The 24071-nt window shown below is 38.8% G+C and overlaps 1 protein-coding gene across 3 annotated transcripts in view; it reads left to right on the top strand.

Moving 5' to 3' along the window:
• The window catches only part of LOC150087056 (uncharacterized), a 599010-nt gene that overhangs the window by 505107 nt on the left and 69832 nt on the right, over positions 1-24071 (top strand). For all 3 annotated transcript variants that reach the window (XM_090372920.1, XM_090372918.1, XM_090372919.1), the window contains one exon: positions 14623-14771. In XM_090372920.1, the coding sequence (XP_090229046.1) occupies positions 14623-14771 (149 nt within the window). The remainder of the gene's footprint in view (positions 1-14622; positions 14772-24071) is intronic.

Raw genomic sequence — 24071 nt, 5'->3', positions numbered from 1 at the left:
ATATGGGAAATATTTCATGTTATTTTTTATTTCAATATTAAAATTTTATCATGAAAAAAATGTATCCATCAGTGGCATAGCTACCGTGTAGGCAGGCAAGGCAATTGCCTCCGGGCCTGGCCCTTTAGGGGCCCAGCGTCTTTGGCTGTCTCCTGTTTTTACAATTTTCATTAATTAAGTAGGGGCCCGAACATGTACTTTGCCTCGGGCCCCAAAAAGGGTAGCTACACTACTGGTATCCATTATATTTCCCTAGTTGTTAAAAAAAAAAAGACGAATAAAAAAGTTGCGCATGTGTCGCGCATGCGCAGTAGATGGTGTATGCGAAACATCTTTTGCGTTTCTTTTAGGTACTGTATTTTGATTTGTATATATCGATTACAAAATAAAAGAACTTTCTTATTGTAAATATTTTATTGATCATTCACAGATTTTCATAATTTCTGGAAGACAAGATACAATGGATTTATGATAACTAAAGTAAGAGATGTATACTTGTGAGTGCAACGTATCTAAATAGCTCTGTAAAAGAGCACCAATTGATGTACCGATCTTGTAGTTTAAGCGACATACACAGCTGTTAGGGGCACCTAACAATGAAATGTAACGAAAATGCGAGACGAAAAAAGAAATTGTTGACAAATATTTGTATTGTTGCAATCATACTTACTGCAGTAGTAACTTCAGGAAGCATGATTGCAACGTCATGGTATTTAAAAATTCTAAAAAGTTAGAACTCCAGACACTGTCGTATCAAGTTATCATCGTAAGGCGGAACATGACGACCAGGTTTTTTTATATATAGACCTAGGAACTTTTACACATGGTTAAGGGGGTAATAAGTCACATCTGTCCATCCCCCTAAATCCGCCACTGACTCAAGATATCATACCAGTCATGAAAAATGCGTCACACGCTCTAATCACACTACTAGTAGTGCGAGCGTGTGAAGCGCCTCTAGTGGAAGCCGCAGATGACGTCATTTCTGACCAATCAAATTTACTCAGTAGAAAATCGGAAAAACTGCGAGCCCATTGGTAAAATATTCACAGCTCACCACTGCGAACAACACGGGGGTTGGGAATAGTCATGAGATAAAGGCTCCATTGGAGAAGAGACAATCACCAAGTTGTGATCCGAGGTGCCTAAAGGACCACTCACTTCTACCGTATACTTAGAAGGGTTGCTTGTGAGAAAAAGATCAAGCGTGTTAGCTGTATGGTAAGGATTGTCCGATATTCTTGTAGGTAAATGAACAATCTGTGCAAGGGCATTAGTAATTGCAAAAGCCTCTGCATCTCAATCAGCTGGGTCGGTGTGACTAGAAAACGGAAGTCAGCTGGAGTTTTGAACGTTAAAATCACCAAGGAAAATTACCTCACTGTTAGGAAAGTTGCACTGGAGAAAGTCAAGTTGCAAAGATTTGCAAAGAGAGGAAGTCAAAGAGCTCCAAGTGATTAGTGGAGTTGGGAGAACGGTAGAGACACAGATGAATTTCACAGAATGAGGTAGAGAGATTTTAAGCCAGAGAAGAGGACAAGGAATATCGGAGCGGACGTATGTAGAAGTACCATCTTTGAGGCGAAAGGATTCATACAGCGAATAATTTGGGCAACTGAGATGAGCAGTAGTTGAATCAACTGATAACTGAGATTCTGTAAGAAAAAATACATGGGGTTTGGCAGACTGCAAGTGGAAATGGACATCGTTCAGATTAGAATTGAGACCACATATATTTGTGAAATGAACTGGGAAGTGTTTGGGAGGTTTAGATCTTTTCACAGATATCTTACTCTATTAGTTTGACAATTCATGGTGTATTCAATTACTGTGTGAAGTAATGAAATTTTTGGATAAGGCGTACACATGGTAAGAATATACCCTGATCCTTGACATAACGTGGCCTCGACAATGCCCCTCAAATACACACTACTCGGACTCCTCCAGTCACTATCTAGCAGAGTAGCGGTAGCAAGATTATACACTAGCTGATCCGGAAGCCTCCTAAAAAGTTACCAATAGGTTTGGTCCAGTGTACTAACTAGCGGCCGGCCTGCAAACACTATTTTAGAGCTGTACCCTCGAAATGTAAGGAAGATTGGATCTCCCCATGATGTCCATCATAACCTCAAAAGTCATCAGCCATACTGCATGATGGAAGATATGGAGAAGGGTTGACTGGAAGTTAGCTCTGGAAACTAAACATAGGTTTCACCACTTCAAGCCTCCAATAAGCAAAGTTGTGGTATTGCACTGGTTGATGAGAGTCATCTACCACTTAGTATTGCCTGGTAACACAGAGGGGTGGCAGCATCTTCCATGTGGTTTGGGCACCACACCTCGACCCCTGCTTACATTGCTTCACACCTGGGTAGTCACCCACAATATGCTTGTGCATGGGGGTTATACCCAGGATTACTAACAGTCTCACCATCGTGATGGTGCAAGCAGAGGATTTGGCTGTCATAGACCATCTGGACTTTGCAAAATTGGGTCCACTTGACTTCAGTTTCACCCGAATATCAGTTCCATCAGCGTTTTAGACTCCCAGGTAGCAAGTACAGCTTGGCTGGCCTATCTTGTGTCTGTGACAACTGCAAGGACCAAATGTGTGAATGTAGTTGGAAAATACCTATTCTGTTTGTCAGCAGCTTGAGTTGGATCATCAAGAGTTAAACCATCAATATCAAGTGGACCAATGTGATTGATCCCTTTCTTTCTAGAATTTACTTAAGTAAAGAAATCTCTTTTTCATTGTGTTGTTTCCCAGTGACTTCTCGGATTGCCCTACATAACATCCTTTACGACTTGATTGAAGACTATTTTATATCTGTTTGTTTGTTGTTGTTTGTTATTTGGTTTTTAGGAGCATTAGCAACTAAGGCCATATTGCTCCGGGGATATGTGGTGGTCATTCCCTGACCTTTCCGCATCCTCCGTATTTGGTGGTGACGGGCTCGAACCCCGGTCTAATCAAGAAGTGTGTGCTAAGCACTGCTGCTGCTGCCCAACTGGCTATGGAGCACCTATATTATATCTGACATAGGCTACTGTATCACCTAATAAGTCATACAACCCATGCATTTTTCTTCTCCGCCACATGTCTCAGTAGTTCACCTGACATCCATTTAGCTCTAAGCTTTGAACTGTACTTCTTATTTGGTATAAAAAGCCTAGTAGCTTCCATAATTATTTCCCTAAATGCTTCCCATTTAGAATTTGTTGATGGTAACATCATGCAAGGCTCATGGAGTAGAATTTTTCTCAGTGTAGTCTGTGCTTGTTAACAGGAGAGATCACTTCTGCTGGAATGGGAAACACTTAAATATACACTTAGAAATGGTGCAAGAATATTTGCTGATGCTATCGAGGCAGTGTTAGGTGAGGCAGAAAACTGAGTTTGGTGGGGGGGGGATTCACAGACTAATAGAGTAACAGTAACCACAGCAGAGGTGAAAGTGAATCTTGCTCTGCTTCTATTGGAATGAGCAGCAGCCTGAAAAGCAAGGTGCTGGACATTTCAAGAACTGCTGGGAATCTTCATGAAACAAGTAAATACAATGTCTGTATTATGGTAATTAAGTGCAAGAACTGGTGCATGTATACTTGCATGTACATCAATAGACTTTGTACACCAATAGAAGTAATTATTCATCATAGTATATAAATATGATGAATTTGAAGTTCTGGTCAAGATATCAAAGGCAGATATTGTTGGGATATCAGAGACATGGTGTTACACAGATAATAAGGAATGCAGAATTAGAATTTGGGAAGTACAGTATGTACATACAGGATGGAAGAGAGAGGGGTTTATGCTGCTAGTTAAGAAACACATAAAATCTAAAGCAGTGCATCCAGTTGACATGGGTGGACAGTGCACCGTTGAGTCAGTTTGTTGTGTCATAAGCACTGGGAAAAGAGAAATGAGAGGACTGTGTTATTGGCTTAATTGACTCTGATGAGTACAGTGAACAACTAGACAGAGAAATTGAGTGGGCCAGTAAATCAGAATGTCTTGTAATGGCAGATTTTAACTTCCCAGATATTGACCCAAACTTGTGGATTGGTCACTCACACACTAGCAAAACTTTTGTGGATTTATTGGATCATTGTTTTCTTCAGCAGCATGTTCGAGAAGCAATCAGATGGAGTACTCTTCTTCCTTACAAATTTTCCCTAAATCCAGCTCTTGAGTGGCCCTGTCAAAATAGCTAACCAGGTTAGTTAAACACAATTTTTCCCTTACAAACCATGCTGAGTATCCTTCAGAATTTCATTTCTATCTAAATGATCCTGAATTCCACCCTTGATCATTGCCTCCATGATTTTTCTGACTACTGAAGTTATACTGACTGATCGGTAATTTCCCACTACACTCTTAGAACCACCTTTATGTATTGGCAATACATTGGCACTTTTCCAATCCAACGGAATCCCTCCTGAGTCCAGTGATGCTCTCATTATTAGCTTCAACAGTTCAATGCACTCACCTACTGCTTCTCTTAAGATTATAGGATATATGATTTTTTTTTTTTTTTTTTGTTAGTTGTTGGCGCATCGGCTTCTGTGGCCATATTGCACCTCCCGAGGTTTTTGCATTTTCTACTCTGATCCGAGCCCGAGGCAGGAGTTGCCAAGCAAGCACTTTAGCCCAGTCGGCATAGGATATATGCCATCAACCCCAGGAGCCTTACTGGCCTGTAGGCTCGAAAGTGTTTTCATTAAATAATCGTGTGAAATTTCGTTATCATTAATTAGATATTTTTTGACTTCACTCCCATAATTTCTCTTTGACATAAAAGGTTTTTCTTATGTAAATATCGATGCAAAGTAACTGTTGAGTTCATCTGCAATTAAGCTGGTGTATCTAATACAATCTCAACTCCATTACTTAAGGGTCTGATCTGGTTTGTTGTTCTCTTCTTTGCGAATATATTCTTCACAAATATAAATATTTGTGAAGAATTCCTTATCTCCACTCTTTGCCTGTGATTTCTCAGGATCTGCCTTTGCCAGCCTAACCTTTTCTGTGGCACTATTAGAGATCACTTTGTAGCTGTCATAGGCTTCAGTACTTTTTATTGCTCTGTAACTTTTCCATGCCGTATTTTTCTGCCCAAGTAAAATGGCAATTTCATTATTCATCCAACTTGGAATCTTCCTTATGGAGTATTTTGTTTAATGGTTTATATGCATTCAAGGCTTCTGTGATTAATGTTTTAAAGGTATATCATACTAGCAGTCACCCTAAAGTAAGTAACAGTTTCCCTGAACCTTTAACGTATCCTCAATAAGCAAAAACTCTTGCTCTACCTTTGTTTAAATTTATCCTGTCACTACAAAACAGATTCCTTCTACCTACAAGTGTTAGCCAAGCTGATAGAAAAGACCCCCAAAAGCCTTGCAGTCCTTCAAGCTTAAGCTAATCCACAAGGCTTTCAGCATATAATCCCTCCTATTGTGCCTGGGCTATACTGCAGACACATAGACATTGTGACCTAACTTGTGGCATTTTTTCAGCATGGTCTTATATTTGTCTAACAAATCATCAGATTGTGTATGCTTAATGATATTAGTCCCCACATAAATAATATTCTCTTTATCCCCTTTAAAATCTGATAGTCTGTTAATGACATCATTAATTGTTACTACTGGCAGACATACCCTAGTATGTCTGTAGTCCATCTATCCTTATTACAAAAATATTTACCTTTTCCCCGACAATGGAGTCTCCTAATAGAACTAAGTCCTTTTGAACTAGAGTAGTTTGCACTTTGTTATTCTGTTCTGGGGCCTGAATCGGGAGTGCATCACTTGGTAGGTTACTAGAGTCTTGAGTTCCTGACGAGCTCCCGGTTACATTATTCTCGAGGGCAAGCACCCGTTTTTTCAGTGACTCAAATTTTCAGCAATGCACTAAATTTTAACTTAAGATTGGTACACTCCATAAAACGGTGACAAAGAAAAGAATCGCCAGGTGAGCTACGATTATCCACTAGATCAACCTTGGAATACATGCCACAGGTTCTGCAAAGAATAAAATCATCACTCATACAGAAATAGCTGATGGCTATTTCCGTATGAGCGATGATACCCTCTGACAAAGTGTTCTAGGCTGATCTTGTAACAACCATTGTAAAATTTACTAAATATCAGTAAAAGACACTTTCAAAAAATTATACTTATAATATTATAAAAATCAAACTATTACGGGGAAAAAAAACTTAACAAAATAAACTTTACAATATACTACATAAATTATATAAAAGCAATATTCAAACCTCTGTAATCCTCCTGTGCTCCACTAATCCCCTAATTCTTTGTAGTCACTATGAAGAGCACCACCTACAGAGGCGGATTTAACGGCGGGCGCACCGGGCGCACGCCCTGGGCCCCGACTTCTGAAGGGCCCACGCAAAACCTCAACAAATATATCTTCAACTTCTTCAACGACTTCAATGTTCAACTAATATGAACTAATATGTTCAACTAATTTTAGTTGAACATATTAGTTCAAAACTTTGCGATTATTATTATGCTATTATTAATTATATTATATTCAAATTTTATTGGAAATAAAACATTAATAGTATATAATATTTTTTATTTATTTAAAAAATTGGTTTACATGTATTTTTATTTTCCCTGTCTCTCTCTTTTTTTTAAGGGGCCCAATATTTTCTTCGGTGCCCGGGGCCTCAACCGACTTTAATCCGCTCCTGACCACCTAGGCACATCTGCTTGCCACGAATGCAAACAATCGAAACCCCCAGAGAGTTTAAATTTGTGTTATCATGAATGAACAATTTTTGATCATTTATTTATTTTTCCACTGTTTAAATACATTAAAGGTTGATGCACTGATGTTTTTGCCTTTGTGCTTAATACTGAGGGAGGGGGTGGTTTCAGTAGAAGAAAAATTAAAAGATAAACTGAAAAAGTAAAATTCGTTCTACTCAACAAATTAAAGAAGGTTGGTATTTGTATAATTTAGAACTGACTAAAGTTAGTAAATAATCTTTAACAAATAGATATTTACAGTATACCCAGTATAAAATAAAATATAAGTACAAATTCAGTAGCTTTCGGAACTCGTGTCCCTTTATCAACTGACAAATTTGAATACATTACAAGCAAAGTGTGGCACGTTACTCATTCGTCATTGTTGTAGCACGGACGTGTGCTGCCTTGCGCCAGTGATCATCCATCAATAAAACGGTTGTCTCCAGGATTGGATGTATACGCATGCCTTTCTGGCGATTTAATGCCTTAGGGTTGTTTATTATGTTTAGTGACTCTAGCCATAGGCGGTGGCGAAAGTGTCGCGCGTGGTCCACTATCTCAAAGTCGCGCTTGGGGTCAAGATCGTGGTTGGTAGCCCAAAAATGTTCTGCAAGCGCGGACTGGTCAGTTTCGGCAAGCCGGATTGCTCTGTCGTGTTCCGTGAGGCGATCCTGGAGACGTCTCGATGTCTCACCTACGTAGCAACTGTTACAGGCCCTACAGGTGATACGGTACACTACATTGCTGCGTAAGACAGGTGTGACAGGGGTCTTCACACTGGAGACAAGTGAACGTAGGTTCCTACCTGGTAATTGCACACATTTGATGTAACTTCTCAGGATCTTCGAGATACGTCCTGACACTCCTGGATAGTACGGAATGTAGGCGGATGATATGCCGACTTGCTTCGGAGGTCTTGGGTTGGAAGTAAGTTCTTGTGCCTGTAACAAGCATCTGTTTAGTACATGGGATGGATAACCGCATCTGGTTAGGTCCGCCTTCACACGGGAGATCTCGTTACGTCTAATTGTGTCGGTGCTGGAATGGCTCCAGGCCCTGGAGAACAGGATGCGGGCAGTGCTATTGAGATGGCTTGGAGCGTGGCCGGACCCGTAGTTGGTGAATTGACCGCACCACATGGGTTTGCGGTATACTGAGGTCTCTAGATGTGGGCCTACGCGATGCACTAGCACGTCCAGAAACGGGAGCGAACCGTCCACCTCTGATTCTACGGTAAACTTGATGAAATTGGATAGAGAGTTGAGGTATTCTAGTAGTACCGTTTCAGAACCACGTGGTATTATGTTAAAAATATCGTCGACCTATCTACACCACGTTGTAATAGGTGTAGGTGGGTTCTGGTGTATCTGCTTCTCCAGATCTTCCATGGCGATGTTAGCTACTACGGAACTGACAGGGGCACCCATAGCAGTGCCATGTACTTGTTTGTAGAGTGAGTCTTCAAAGGTGAAGATGCTGCTAGAGAGGCATAGGTTGAGGGCGGTACAGATGTCATCAGTGGATAGTGACGTCCTGGATTGGAGGCTTAAGTCGCTCTCAAGGAGCCTTCTGGCGCAGTGCACGGCCTGTTGGACGGGAATCGAGGTGAATAAAGAAACCACGTCAAATGATGCCATTGCAGAGTTATCAGGGATTGAAATGTCCTTAATGGTGTTAATGAATTCACTGCTGTTTTTAACGGTGTGAGATGTATTACCTATAAGAGGCGAGAGGAGGCTCGCGATGTGTTTGGACAGTTCATACGTTGGGGCACTGCAGCAAGACACTATAGGTCTGAGAGGAATACCCGGTTTATGGATCTTTGGTAATCCGTAGAATTGCGGTAGTTGGCAGCCAGTAGCACGCAGAAGATGGTGAGTCGCGGTCGGGATCTTCTTATCTTTAAGCCATGCGTGGACAAGTTTATTAACATTTGCTTCCAGACGTTTCAAGACTTTAACGGGAGGATCAGGTAGAGGTTCATATACGTTAGGATCGAGTAATAGGGCCAAGGCTTTCTCTCGGTAGGCTGATCGGTCCAGCACAACAGTCCGGCGCCCTTTATCCGCAGGAAGTACAACGATGGAGTTGTCTTTTCTTATAGATGACAGGGCGGCACGTTGGCGGTGGTTGAGGTTTGAGCACGTTTTTCGAGTGTTGCGGAGGACTGCGGCAGTGTTGAATCGGATCTCGTTGGCAGTTTCTTCGGGAAGGTTGGTAATACTGGCTTCTATACCCATAGCGAGCTGTGTGATGGGAGGTTTCGATGGTATAACGGCGAATTTCATACCGTTTGATAAAACACTCAGCTGCTCGTTGGACAGTTGTTTGTTACTTAGATTCAAGACGAAAGAAGTTGTGTCGTCTGAACGAGTGTTCGTCTTTAAGGAGTTAGTTTCTATGCTCAAGTTTATGAACTTGCGCTGTTCGCGTAAACGGTAGGTATCCGAGGTCTGACTAGCCCGATGGCAGATGGTATGTATAAGGTTTGTAAATACAATAGGCGAGACCTTACCTTGTAGATGTTGTAACAGTCTGGACTTGTTGTAGTCAGCGTTCCTGATTTCACGGTGGAGATGGGATATCCATAAATTTAATGTGCGTAGGCTGAAGTTAAAGCAGGCACGATCCATATGAGAGTTGTGGAACGGGGCTTTGTATCGGAACCCTTTAGGTATAATTCGATTGCTTTTGCATCTGTGTGCGAAGCGTAAATGTTGCCTGTAGCGAGCTATTGAGAGGAAGCACTTTTGCAACTGTGCACAATCGTTGTAGGTATTATGGCCATAAAGTGATCGAATAGTGACAAATGGGCCTGGAGTACTGGGGTCCATAGTTTAACAAATAGATATTTACAGTATACCCAGTATAAAATAAAATATAAGTACAAATTCAGTAGCTTTCGGAACTCGTGTCCCTTTATCAACTGACAAATTTGAATACATTACAAGCAAAGTGTGGCACGTTACTCATTTGTCATTGTTGTAGCATGGACGTGTGCTGCCTTGCGCCAGTGATCATCCATCAATAAAACGGTTGTCTCCAGGATTGGATGTATACGCATGCCTTTCTGGCGATTTAATGCCTTAGGGTTGTTTATTATGTTTAGTGACTCTAGCCATAGGCGGTGGTGAAAGTGTCGCGCGTGGTCCACTATCTCAAAGTCGCGCGTGGTCCACTATCTCAAAGTCGCGCGTGGTCCACTATCTCAAAGTCGCGCTTGGGGTCAAGATCGTGGTTGGTAGCCCAAAAATGTTCTGCAAGCGCGGACTGGTCAGTTTCGGCAAGCCGGATTGCTTTGTCGTGTTCCGTGAGGCGATCCTGGTGACGTCTCGATGTCTCACCTACGTAGCAACTGTTACAGGCACTACAGGTGATACGGTACACTACATTGCTGCGTAAGACAGGTGTGACAGGGGTCTTCACACTGGAGACAAGTGAACGTAGGTTCCTACCTGGTAATTGCACACATTTGATGTTGTAACTTCTCAGGATCTTCGAGATACGTCCTGACACTCCTGGATAGTACGGAATGTAGGCGGATGATATGCCGACTTGCTTCGGAGGTCTTGGGTTGGAAGTAAGTTCTTGTGCCTGTAACAAGCATCTGTTTAGTACATGGGATGGATAACCGCATCTGGTTAGGTCCGCCTTCACACGGGAGATCTCGTTACGTCTAATTGTGTCGGTGCTGGAATGGCTCCAGGCCCTGGAGAACAGGGTGCGGGCAGTGCTATTGAGATGGCTTGGAGCGTGGCCGGACCCGTAGTTGGTGAATTGACCGCACCACATTCCAGCACCGACACAATTAGACGTAACGAGATCTCCCGTGTGAAGGCGGACCTAACCAGATGCGGTTATCCATCCCATGTACTAAACAGATGCTTGTTACAGGCACAAGAACTTACTTCCAACCCAAGACCTCCGAAGCAAGTCGGCATATCATCAGCCTACATTCCGTACTATCCAGGAGTGTCAGGACGTATCTCGAAGATCCTGAGAAGTTACAACATCAAATGTGTGCAATTACAGGTAGGAACCTACGTTCACTTGTCTCCAGTGTGAAGACCCCTGTCACAACCTGTCTTACGCAGCAATGTAGTGTACCGTATCACCTGTAGGGCCTGTAACAGTTGCTACGTAGGTGAGACATCGAGACGTCTCCAGGATCGCCTCACGGAACACGACAGAGCAATCCGGCTTGCCGAAACTGACCAGTCCGCGCTTGCAGAACATTTTTGGGCTACCAACCACGATCTTGACCCCAAGCGCGACTTTGAGATAGTGGACCACGCGCGACACTTTCGCCACCGCCTATGGCTAGAGTCACTAAACATAATAAACAACCCTAAGGCATTAAATCGCCAGAAAGGCATGCGTATACATCCAATCCTGGAGACAACCGTTTTATTGATGGATGATCACTGGCGCAAGGCAGCACACGTCCGTGCTACAACAATGACGAATGAGTAACGTGCCACACTTTGCTTGTAATGTATTCAAATTTGTCAGTTGATAAAGGGACACGAGTTCCGAAAGCTACTGAATTTGTACTTATATTTTATTTTATACTGGGTATACTGTAAATATCTATTTGTTAAACTATGGACCCCAGTACTCCAGGCCCATTTGTCACTAAATAATCTTTATTGATATTATAAAAAAGTAACATTATTTGAAAACTTTTAATGAGAACTTTATTGTTACATAATTCTTTGCATAATTACACTTATGCTTTTCATAACTGCATATGACTAATATATCATAAAACAAATTTTTATTCAAATAAAAATACTGTTTTTATAATATACAGTATTTATGGTTTGGTCATGTGGCCTGCATACCATTGTTCCCCCACTCTTGTCCTGGGAATTCAGTGACTAACAGTTGAGAAATATTACTCTATAGCAGGAGTAGCCAACTTAATTTGTGATGCGATGCGATCTACTTTTTTCCTTCAAAATGTGCCACGATCTACCATCTCAAAAATTTCATTGCACAAAGTTAAAAAAGTTAATGAAAACATATTGAAAAATGTTGTTTATAAATTTTAAAATTCAATACAATTCAGAATTCTTATTTTAAATTCATACGTATTTAAAATTTTAATTTATGCAAAGTTTGTCTTCATGTCATCTGCCAAGCTTTCAAAATCGGAGATATACTGTGATAAGTCCAACCATAAAGAATATTCAGGATGCAAGTCCGTAAGAGCACAGCAATTCTTCGTCTTTGTTTGTTTCAAATACGAAAAGGCCGATTCACACAGAAATGTGGAACCAAAACAGGAATTTAAAAGTTCACTGCATTTTTTTACATTTGGGTACTTTTTTCGGCAAACATATTTCCAAAACTCTTTTTCCGACGACCTGGCTTTTAGGAACATATCGTTTTACAATGTAATAATTTCATTTTCAAGTAATATTTTCTCCGTGTGAAAAATCTCAGCGATTTTTTTTTCTGCAATTTGTTTTGTATCTAAGTCGACATTAAATGGATAAGAAATATGTTGAACAATGTCTTCAATTGTTTTAAAATCACTGAATCTGGTTTCAAAATCATCCACAACATTCTCAGTTTCAGAAACATATTTCTCACTATTAAATTCAAAAAACAGGATATTTTTGCAAATAATCTTGCATATTTGCAAAATGGTCGAATTTTGTTTTCTTTGAGATCCTTAGCCATTGCCAAAAATTGATATTTATATTCAGAAATACTACTAATCATGTCACCCACATTTTTATTTTTTCCTTGTAATTCCAAATTCAGATCACTTAATTCACTGGTAAAATCTGACAAAAAAGCCAGATCACACAACCACTCCGTATCTTATAGATGCTGATAATCATTTCCCCTTTGATCAATAAATTTTTTAATTTCATTCAGCAAATTTCGAAATCTCTGTAGAAACTTACTCCGACTCAGCCACCTCACATCTGTGTGTACTTTCAGATCTGGTTCTTTTTCATCGAGTTGCATTTTGAAAAGTCTCCTTTGAAGAGATTGTCCTCTGATGGAATTTGCGATTTCGAAAGCGATGTCCATAACACTTTTAGTATTTAATCTTTTGCTGGCTAACACTTGTTGGTGGATTATAGTGGTAAGTCAAAAAATCTAGGAATTCATCATCCTTTTGGCACAATGCAATGAATCCGTTAAGATGCCCCGTCATTGCTTTAGCTCCATCTGTTGTTACTGGTTCGAGCTTAAATAGTGGTAATTTAATTTAATTTTTTCAATAAAATATTTGAATGAGTTAAAGATATCAAGACCTCTAGTTCTTTCTTTTAATGAAACCATACCCAGAAGTTCTTCTCTAGTGACAGAATCATAGAAAAACATACCAACAAAAATGAGCAATTGAGCTGTATCACTGACGTCTGTAGATTCATCCAGTTGTAAAGATAAGGACACACAATTAGCAATCAGCATGCAATTGTTCGCTCACATTTTTACTCATTTTTTTTTGATGCGTCACATCACAGTATTTCAAGATAATTGCACATCTTGAAGGTCACTTTTAATTTCATTTTTATTCTTAAAATGTTCAAAAAGAGAATCTGTTATTTCTAAAAATGCGTTTTTGATGAATTGACCATCAGAAAATTATTCGCATTTTATTCAAGAAGATGACTCACTTTAAATGAATGCTACAATTACTGCTTTAGATTGTAAATTAGGTGTCATGAAGAAATTTTGTTGAGTGAATAATCTAGATTTAAGTTCTAATTTTTTTTTTCTAAGGTCACTATTCGGCAGAAAATCCGATTGGTGTTTACCATGGAGTGCGTTGAAGTGCCTTTCTAAATTTCCTTTTTTGGGTATAGCCACGGAAGCATTTCAAATCAAACAGCAACATTTTTCTTTCACCATTACAAAAAAAGTATTCTAGTTCCCACCCTTGATGAAAATGATACGTTTTACTCTTTTTCGTAGTATTCATTTTAAATCAAAAGGTATTAAATGAACATATAAGTACTGTCCAGTTATTAAATCAGCAAAAGCAATGTTTTACCGATTAAAACATTTTAAGTTGTGTGAACTGGAAAAATATTCTGTCTGAACAGCTAACGTAGGATAATTGATGAAGAAGATTCCCGAATGAGGAAGTTGTTTCCAAAATAACCAGACAAACACACCACTATTTATTGCTCTGTTCGGTTATATCGTTATAAGAATCAGTTTTGAACGCCTTTGTGATATTTCTCTAAAGCTATTTCTGGAGGTTACGACCGTAAAACAATTTTAAATGGGTAGTAAACTCAATCTTATTGCATTTGCAATAATACCGACATCTGGAATTCTGTGGTATTTTACGTTATTGTGGTGAAATGTGTTTCTTCTTTAATGAAATCTTCAATCATACAAAAAAAAAAACAAAAATAAATTTTCAAAATCTGCTCTTCATTCCTATTTTTGAAGCTTCATTAAAAAAAATAAATAATGCGCAAATAGCGAAACCCACTGCGCAACATAAAAATTTTGGTAGTATACCTGACCGCGCAAATCAAGGGATGACTGTATATTTAAAATTCGTCGTGATTGACCAAAATTAAAGCCGCGATCGACTCGTTGGCCTCCCCTGCTCTATAGGATATGAGAAATAATTGCTAATCAGACACTGACTTACTCAGAACAAATGTCCTGTAGATAATATGTTAATATCTAAACATACTAATTCTTAGTTTTCTGTGCAATTTATTTTTATAATTGTTTGTGTAACTTTACAAATGACCATACTTGATGGCAAATTGTATTGTTTAATTAAGAACTAAACTTTTTGATTAAAAAAAAAATTAGCCAATATTTAACAGTATTTAATTTTTTTTTTAGGATGCATCAACAGCTAACAGTAGACCAAAATGGTGCTCTCAAACCTGAAACACAAACTCCATTTTCATCCATTTGTAATGCATGTGAGCATCTCCTTCGGTATCATGTTTTTAACACCAAAATGCCTTCTCCTCAACAAATTAAAGAAGGTTGGTATTTGTGTAATTTAGAAATAAGTGATTTACTTTCCATTATTGATTAATAAATAAAACCTTGTATCATGTGAAGTTGTCCAAAGTAAGGTCCTTGCCTTTATGCTTAATACTGGGGGGGGGGGGTGTTCAGTTGAAGAAAAATTAAAAGGTAAAGGTTCCACCATTTCACAAAGGTGTGAAATGGTGGAACCCATATTTAGTTTCCAGAGCACAGCTCTGAATCCCCCCCCCTCCACCATCACAATTGATATCATTTGAGGTTATGATGGGTATCATGGCAAGATCTATTCTCCTTACATTTTGAGGTACAGCTCTAAAACAGTGTTTGCAGGCTGGCCGCTAGATAGTCCACTGGGCTGAACCTATTGGCAACTCTCTAGGAGGCTTCCGGATTAGCTAGTATATAATCTTGCTGTTTGTTCCCTCAGCTAGATAGTGACTGGAGCGAGTCTGAGTAGTGCAGGAGGCTTTGAGAATATACACAGCTCCTGTATGTCAAGGAGCTTGGTATATTCTCACCGTGTGTACGTCATATCCAAAAATTTTATTGCTTCATACAACATGTCCTACCCTCCTTTTCTTACTATTGAAACCATCATGAACAGTCAAACTAATAGAACAAACTAATCTGTAAAAAGACTTAAACCACACATCTTCCTCATTCATTTCACAAATATATGTGGTCTCGGTTTCAATCTCAGTGATTTCCATTACCAATTACAGTTTGACAAGCCCACATGTTTTTTCTAATGGAACTCCAGTTATTGGTTGATACATCCACTGCTCACTTCAGTTGTCCAAATTATTCTCTGTATGATTCGTTTTGCTTCAAAGATGGTAAGTGTGCATATGTCCACTCTGATATTCTCTGTCAGAGATTATCAGAGTGGTAATTTGGAATCTCCTCTTTTCAATCATTTCTGGCTTAAAATCATTCTTCCCCATTCTGTCACTAGGAAATTCTTTGACTTCCTTTCTTTGAAACTTGACTTTCTCCAGTCCAACTTTCCTAACAGTGAGGTAATTTTCCTTGGTGATTTTAATGTTCACAACTCCAGCTGGCTTAAGTTTTCTAGTCACACAGATCCGACTGGTCGAGATGCTGAAGCTTTTGCAATTACTAATAACCTTGCACAGATTGTTCATTTACCTACCAGCAGTGCTTTTTTTGGGACGGTAAGCAATGGTACGGCATACCGGCACCTTTATTAACAGTGACGTGTGACATTTGGATGCAGTGCACTTCGAAATTTGTAATATTCTGTAAATTTTTTTTCACGTTTACCTACTATTCAAATAAGCTTAAAATTATTTAACTAAATTTGCATTTTTCACTGTCTATTTATTGTTAAGATATTTTCTACATAAAACTGTATAACCATTTTTATAATTCTAAATTACTCAGTCGGACTTCTGCTTTTATAGCGAATTATTTTGAATTCCCCTTGGAGGAAGTAACATTTAAAATACTTTCCGTTGACCAAAAAAATTTTTCATATAGCGAACGGAGTGAATTAACTCGGTACACACTGTTCGCATTTCTGGTCTTCAGGCAGTTTAGGGAATTAGTGCTGCTGTGCGCATTAAGAGAGCTAAAGGGATTTCTACAACTTAGTGGTACCTGGTAAAATCTATCCGACCACCTGTTCCCACATACGGAGAAATTGTGCTAGTCAACAGTGAGCAGATCAAGGAGTATTCCCAATGGGCTCTGGTCCACCTTCTACTGCAGTGGTGTCCAAACGTTTCCCGTACAGGGGTCATATTCAAAAAAAATTCAAAAGTTAGATTTCTTTATGCTGTTTTAGCAGGCCATAGGTTGCCCACCACTGTGAATCAACTGTAAGTGCTCCCATTCGAGAATTAGAAGAGAGCGATTTTCTTTTACCCTGAAAAATAATCATCTGTTGTTTCGCAGAAGTACGTTATTGACATTTTTCCGTAAATTTTTCCTGTCTCTGCTTACATGGTCACAGTACCTGAATATCCGAATGACACTGACATTTTGGACTTTCCAAAAAAGGAAAAAATTCAAATTTAAGAACTAATGACAACATCAATGACGAGAGAAGGAAAACGAGGACAACGAAGATATTAAACCTTCTAAACATGAATTGTTGTAATTTGGTGAAAATGAAGTTAGAAAATTGTCAATTAGGTTACAGTTAAATGAAAGAGATACAATTTGTGGATTTCTGGAATACCTAATTTAAAAGATGGTTTCGGAAGAATTGAAGCATTTGATGGACGCTCTGAGTACGATACCAATTTCATTGAGTCAATGTGAACGAGAATTTTCACAAATGAATCTTATCGCCAGCCCAACAAGAGCTTCGCTGATGACAAAAATAGTTTCTTCACTACTGTTTTTTAAAATTGTAGGGCCAATTCGATCCAGCAAAATATATCGATTCATGGCTGCTTCAGAAACGTCGTTCAGAAACCGACACACAAAGAGGAAGAAAATAAGTCAGCATAGGGTGTCAGATGAGAATTTAATAAAAATTTGGAATATTTTACAAAAACTTTATTATGAAATTATTTTTACTTATTATTTTTAGGGTCCGTAGTCTAAAGAAAGACCCTTATTATTGTTGTTATTTGGTTTTTAGGAGCATTAGCAACTAAGGCCATATTGCTCCGGGGATATTCGGTGGTCATTCCCTGACCTTTCCGCATCCTCCGTATTTGGTGGTTATGGGCTCGAACCCCGGTCTAATCAAGAAGCGTGTGCTACGCACTGCTGCTCCTGCCAAACTGGCTACGGAGGTACCAAAAGACCCTTATCACTCGGTTGTCTGTCTGTCACAGCATTGTATCTCTGGAACCACTCAACCTATTGACTCAAAATTTTGCATGGGTTTGTACATCATATGGGCCAACATAATACCATATTGATCATTGTTGACAAAATTTGTCCGAGAAACGGAGGGGTAAAATGTGGGTGGGGGGGACAAAAATGTTGTTGACAACCTATATACACCGTTGGAAAGAGCTCAATGAGTAGGTTTAAAATATAATTTTAAAATTAAAAATGGTGGCACCAGACAGGAAAATGTGACTAATTTCCGCGTCCCCCCTATTTCTGTCACTAATGGAGCCAAAAATTTCAAAATCACATTAGCTATGCGTTATTCGATGCGTATCAAGGGAAAACTATTCCGATTTAAATCTATCATTTACTTTTTGCGTTAAAATTAAAAAAAAAAAAAAAAAAATTTTTTTTCACTTCGATAGCACGCTTCTTTGTACTAAGTAACTCTCCTTTTGGTGACAAAAATGTTGCTAAATAGTTAATTAATAATTCTATAAATTTTTCGAAGAGAAGTATTTTTTAAAAATTTTCAAAGCTGGAGTTGTCACAGCAAGTAGATACTCAGAGAGCCAGTGTTGAGGTAGCGGTGGTGGGTAGGCACCTACATGGAGCCTTGCAGGGCTCTCACCTGCCAGTCACTTCTCCCCCAAGAGTTTAATCGCTTCTCCCCCACAAGGTTAATTGCTTCTTCAGGAAGAAGTCAGAGTCGCTTCTCTCACTCTTGTCATTCAATGACTGGAAAGACTCAAATAGGCAACGCTTTCGTTAGTTCCTCAGTTTTAGGCCAAGCCGGTGTACTAGAAACATTTTTTCAGTTACCATAAAGCTCTCTATTTGAGATACTACACTTACAACCATTCGCGACTACAGACCCTTCATCCTGAGTGCTTGGCACTCAGTAGTTGACCGATTTATTTACTTATTTTACTCACATTTTACTTATTTTTTTTTATATACTTGGATAATAAATTTATGCATAATAAACTGTGTTAATATACTAAATTTGTTGTTCTTAATCCAAAAACATTACTACTAAAGTAACAATATCGGGGGGAAAAAAATTATTTTAGAGTATCCTTTTAATTTTTAATTTTTCCTGATAGTAAAGAATTAGTACTGGCACCTATTTTTTTTTACAAAAAAAAGCACTGCCTACCAAAATACCGGACAATCCTAACCATACAGCCAACATGCTTGATCTTTTTCTCACAAACAACCATTCTAAACACATCTGGTATTTTGGTATCTAAATTTTCTGGAGAAATAAATATTAAATAGATAAATAATAGAGAAATTCATTAAATCCTATCCAGCCACCTCAGATCACAAATTGGTGATGGTCTCTTCTTCAATGGAACCTTTCTCACATAGCTACTCTCAGCCTCATGTTGTTTGGCATTACAAGAATGCAAAATGAGATGAACTGTGACATTTCTTTTCTTCTTTTCCTTGGTTGGATTACTATTTTAAATTTTCTGATTTCAATGTTTGTGGAGATCATCAATGAAATTATTCTTGTAGGGATCAAACTGTTTATTCTACACCTTAAAATCTCATCCTTTATCTAAATGTTGGTTTTTCTAATAAATGTGCTAAGGCTGTTCAAGATAAGAATGTTGCATATCACAATTGGCTTGCATCCAATTTTCAGCTTCATTTTCTGCTTACACCAAAGCTTGCAACAATTGTAAAGCAGTTATTAATCAGTCCAAAGTCAATTTTAAACAAGCTAAGGGTAGAAAACTTGCTTCTTGTCAAAATGGTAGTTGAGCAGTCTGCTCTCTTGCCAAAGCTACTGTCTGCAACTTTTGCCCATCTCTATTCCTACGTCTATCGAAACCAGATGGTTCTATTGCCACCTCAGCTAAAGCTGACATGCTAGCATCTTACTTTTCTTCTAACTCATGTATTGATGATCTTGGTAAACCACCTCCTGCCATTCCCAGTAAACTCTATTCAATGCCTCCTATGGTCTTCTGTCAAAAGGCTGTCAAAAAAATCTAAAGAGTCTTGATACTAAAGCACCAGTTCCAGATGGTATTGCTTCACTTGTTCCCAAAACCTGTCTGTCCTCCAGAGCTTGCTTTTGTTCTGTGTTGCCTTTTTACACTTTCTTACTCCACTGGCGTTTTTCCATCTGCTTGGAAATTTGCTAATATCCAGCTGCTGGTTCCTATAAAGCGCGACAAATCCCTCTTATCCATTTATCATTCCATTGCACTTACTTCTACTCTTCCTAAAATAACAGAGAAATTCATTAACTGCCAACTCCTACTAAACTATCTAGAATCCTTCCATCAGAACAATCAATGCCAGTATGGATTCTGTCAGTTTTGATTCACTATTTCATTTTACCCATGCATGGACAAATTCAATGGAAAAGTTTGGTGAAACTGAAACAGTTGCTCTTCACATTTCAAAGGCTTTTGATCGTGTTTGGTATAAAAATAAGCTTTTTAAATAAGCTTCCATCTTATGGTTTCTGTTTTGTAATTGGGTATACAGTTTTCTCTCAGACTGCTCGCTGTAGGTGATGGTAGATTGCTTTCTATCTTCTAACTGCTCCACTAATACTGATTCCTTCTTCCATTGACCAAAAATTCTATCCATAGTTTTACTGACGATAGCATATTCCATTCCACCTTCCACTTTGAGAAACCTTGCCCTGCACAAAAAGCTTTAACCTCTCAAATATCCACTACCAGGTTCTTAAATGCTGATCTCTAGGCAATTCTCCAATGGGGGCAAAGACAACTCAATTTATTTCAATCCTTCTAAAACTCAGTCCTTATATCTCACAAAAAAGATTCTTCTGTTCCTATACTTATCTTTTACGACATTAAGAATTCTAGAAAAGATTACATATCTCTATTAGGGATTACCCTGACTTCTAATCTCTTCTGACATAAGCATATTACAAATATTTCTTCCTCTGCATTTAAAAAACTGGGTTTTCTCTTTTGCACTTGGTATTACTTTTCTTCTAAACAGCTTCTCACTCTGCACAAATCTCAAATCTGCCCTACCATTGAATATTGTTCCAATGTCCAGGGCAGTGACCCCCCCCCCCAAAAACCTCTCTCGGGCTTCTAGACTCCATCTCTCTTCCAAACTAGTTTGAACACATGCTGCAATTTTATTGCCCAACTTCAAACTCACAGAACCAACTTTTCTTCTTCCTCATTTATTTCTCCACTTCAGTTCTCTGGAACAACCTCCCTCCCATCATAGGAAAAGCATAATTACAATCTATAGAAATTCAAGTTTAATGAAACATGTATCTTCTTTCATCTTCTCAACCTTCAACCCATGCGGTACTAAATACTACAGGTTTTAATACCTCTTGTGCTTGGAGTTTTCATTAAAAAAAAAAAAAAAAAAAACGTGTCAAGTAATGTTGTCAAGTACTCCCAATTGACCTGATCTTAAGAATAGACCAACCATTGCTGAAAGCTCTGGTTCATAATGAGATGAAGATTTTTTTGGTTCATAATAAGATTCTATTGTAAGGGAAACTGGGAACATTTTTAGTAAAAAAGACACATGAAACCAAACCAGAGTTTGCCTACCTAGTGTTAAAATTGACAATGTTACAAATTGGTTGTCAGGTCATAAGGAGACTATAGGGAATATGATTATATATCTGGATACTAATGACTTAAAGCTTAAGCCAACTGAAGATCTGGTTCTGAAGTATAAGATCACAATGCAAAAATGTCATAAGTCAGGTCAAAATGTTCTTGTGGCTACAATGATGCTCAGACATAATGGGAGGGGTCTTATGATGAGAACCTTGCTGATTAACTCAAGACTTCAAGATCTCTGCAAGGCGTATGGGGAAAGTTTCCCCAGCTTTTTCTGCCCTAATAGGTAAAGTGAATTTATTTAATAGAGATAATATTCATTCATTCATTTGAGCAGGGGAGAAGGTGCAAGTCTTTGATGAAGTTATAAACGAGGCATTATAAACGAGAGCAAGGAATGTTCAGTTTCAAAGCCAACTTATACAAATTGCAAAGAAGAGAACCTTGCATACTCTGAAATATGCCAAAAAATTGGTACAAGCTCAAAATAACACCTGACTTACTTTCACTTGAGTAATTCAAAAGTCAGCACCACTCCTGCGCAAGGAACAACAACGACTAGTACCCAAAAAAAATAACACATCCCTCAAACAGATCAATGTCATACTGGGCTTGTCACTTTTGGAAAGTGTATCCTTACCTATTAAAACAACTAAGATAAACAAGGCTGACAACACACCAATCACTGTTCCACATACTAATACTCAGTGCTTTTTTTGTAAAAAAAATAGGTGCCGGTACTCATTCTTTGCTATCAGGAAATACTAAAAATTAAAAGAGTATGAAAAGTACTCTAAAAAAATTTTTTTCTGATATTGTTACTTTTGTAGTAATGTTTTTGGAATAAGAACAACAAATTTAGTATATTAACACAGTTTATTAAGTATAAATTAATTATTCAAGTATATATAGAAAAATAAGTAAAATGTGAATAAAATAAGTAAATAAATCGGTCAACTACTGAGTGCTGGGCACTCAGGATGACATGAATGGCCGTTAGTGTAGTATCTCAAGCTTTATTAGCATTAGCATTAGTAGAGGCATATGATGCAAGAAAGCAAGCTTATTCAGCATCAGCCAAAAAAAAAAAAACACACCACTCCCATTTCACCCCTCCGTTCGCTCGAAATACCTGTCCAGTTGAGCCTTAAATTTGCTTAGGCTATCAACTTCAACAACAAGTGATGGAAGTCGGTTCCACAAACCAACCACCCGCTGACCAAAGGCAAATTTCCGCACATCTATCCGACATCCGTCCTTCCTCAATTTGAATTTATGCCCTCTGAGCTGATTATTCTGAGCAAGATGAAGAATCCCATTGGCATTGAGCATGCTCAAACCATTCAAAGCCTTATACACCTCTATCAGATCACCTCGCCGGTGCCTAGTCTCCAGACTCTGTAATTTGCAAAATTTAAGCCTTTCTTCGTAAGAGCAACCCTTTGTTCCATTCACTAATCTTGTTGCCCTTCTCTGTACTTGTTCCAGCAGCTCTACATCCTTCTTGAAATGAGGCCTCCAGACCTGTATACGGTACTCAAGATGTGGCCTAACCATTGCCTTATACAAGGGAATAATCACCTCCTTATCCCTGCTAGAAAAATTCCTGTATATCATTGACAAGACACCATGAGCTACTCTTGCAGCTCGTCTGCACTGCTCAGAGAACTTCATATCTACCTGCACAATTACCCCCAGGTCCTTTTCATTCTCCACCACTGTCAGTGTAGTACCGCAGAGTTGATACGTTGCTCTGGGGTTACTGTTTCCTATATGTAGTACTTTACATTTGTCAATGTTAAACTTCATTTGCCACCTCTCAGCCCATCTGTTCAACCTTTCCAGATCCTGTTGCAGCAGCATAGCATCGGTGGTGTCCTTAACAACCCTGCCAACCTTTGTATCATCTGCAAACTTAGACGTTAAACTTGATATCCCATCATCAATATCATTCATAAACACCGAAAACAACAACGGACCCAACACTGAACCCTGAGGAACTCCACTAATAACATTAGTCCACATTGAGCAGTGTCCATTGATTACCACTCTCTGTCTTCTGCTACTCAACCATCCCCTTATCCATAGCAGCTATTTGCCTCCAATGCCACACTGCTCCAATTTGTGCAGCAGTCTTCCATGTGCAACAGTATCAAAAGCCTTTCTAAGATCCAAATATGTAATATCAAGGTTATTCCCTGCATCCAGTTTTTTTTTTTTTTTTGTGACTACATCATAGTATCCAATCAAATTGGTCAGGCAAGACTTGCCTTTAACAAAACCATGCTGCGTCTGAGCTATAACTGAAGTCTTGTCTAGATGATCCTGCAGTGCTTCTTTAACCAGTGCCTCCATTAATTTACCTGGAACAGAAGTTAAACTAACAGGTCTATAATTACTTGTGTCAGCCTTTGATCCTCCTTTGTGAATTGGGGTTACATTTGCACATCTGCAGTCTATGGGTACCTCCCCTGAGTCCAAAGAAGCTCTAATAATTAAATCTAGGGGTTTGCTTACTTCCTTTGCTGCCTCCTTTAATATAACTGGATAGATCCCATCCACCCCAGGTGCCTTTTTTATGTTTATCCTCAACAATCTCTCCTCCACTTTCCTCTCAGTTATTACAAAATCATCCAACTCAACGCCAATGTTTACTTTACCTACATCATTCTCCTTCCTGAATAACTCGTCATGCGTGAATGTAGATGCAAAATACTCGTTTAGATTGTTAGCCACCTGAGCAGGATCCTCAACTGTTGAACCATCAATATCCAGTGGACCAATCTGATTCATCCCTTTCCTTCTTGAGTTTAAATAGGTAAAGAACTCTTTTCTGTTTTTCTTTGCATCCTTTGCCAAGGATTTTTCATAGTTTGCCTTTGCCTGCCTAATCTC

This window comes from Mastigoproctus giganteus, chromosome 4 (genome assembly GCF_048544385.1).
Source record: "Mastigoproctus giganteus isolate SK-2022 chromosome 4, ASM4854438v1, whole genome shotgun sequence".
Classification (NCBI taxonomy): Eukaryota; Metazoa; Arthropoda; class Arachnida; order Uropygi; family Thelyphonidae; genus Mastigoproctus; species Mastigoproctus giganteus.
This window is presented reverse-complemented; position numbering and strand designations above follow the sequence as displayed.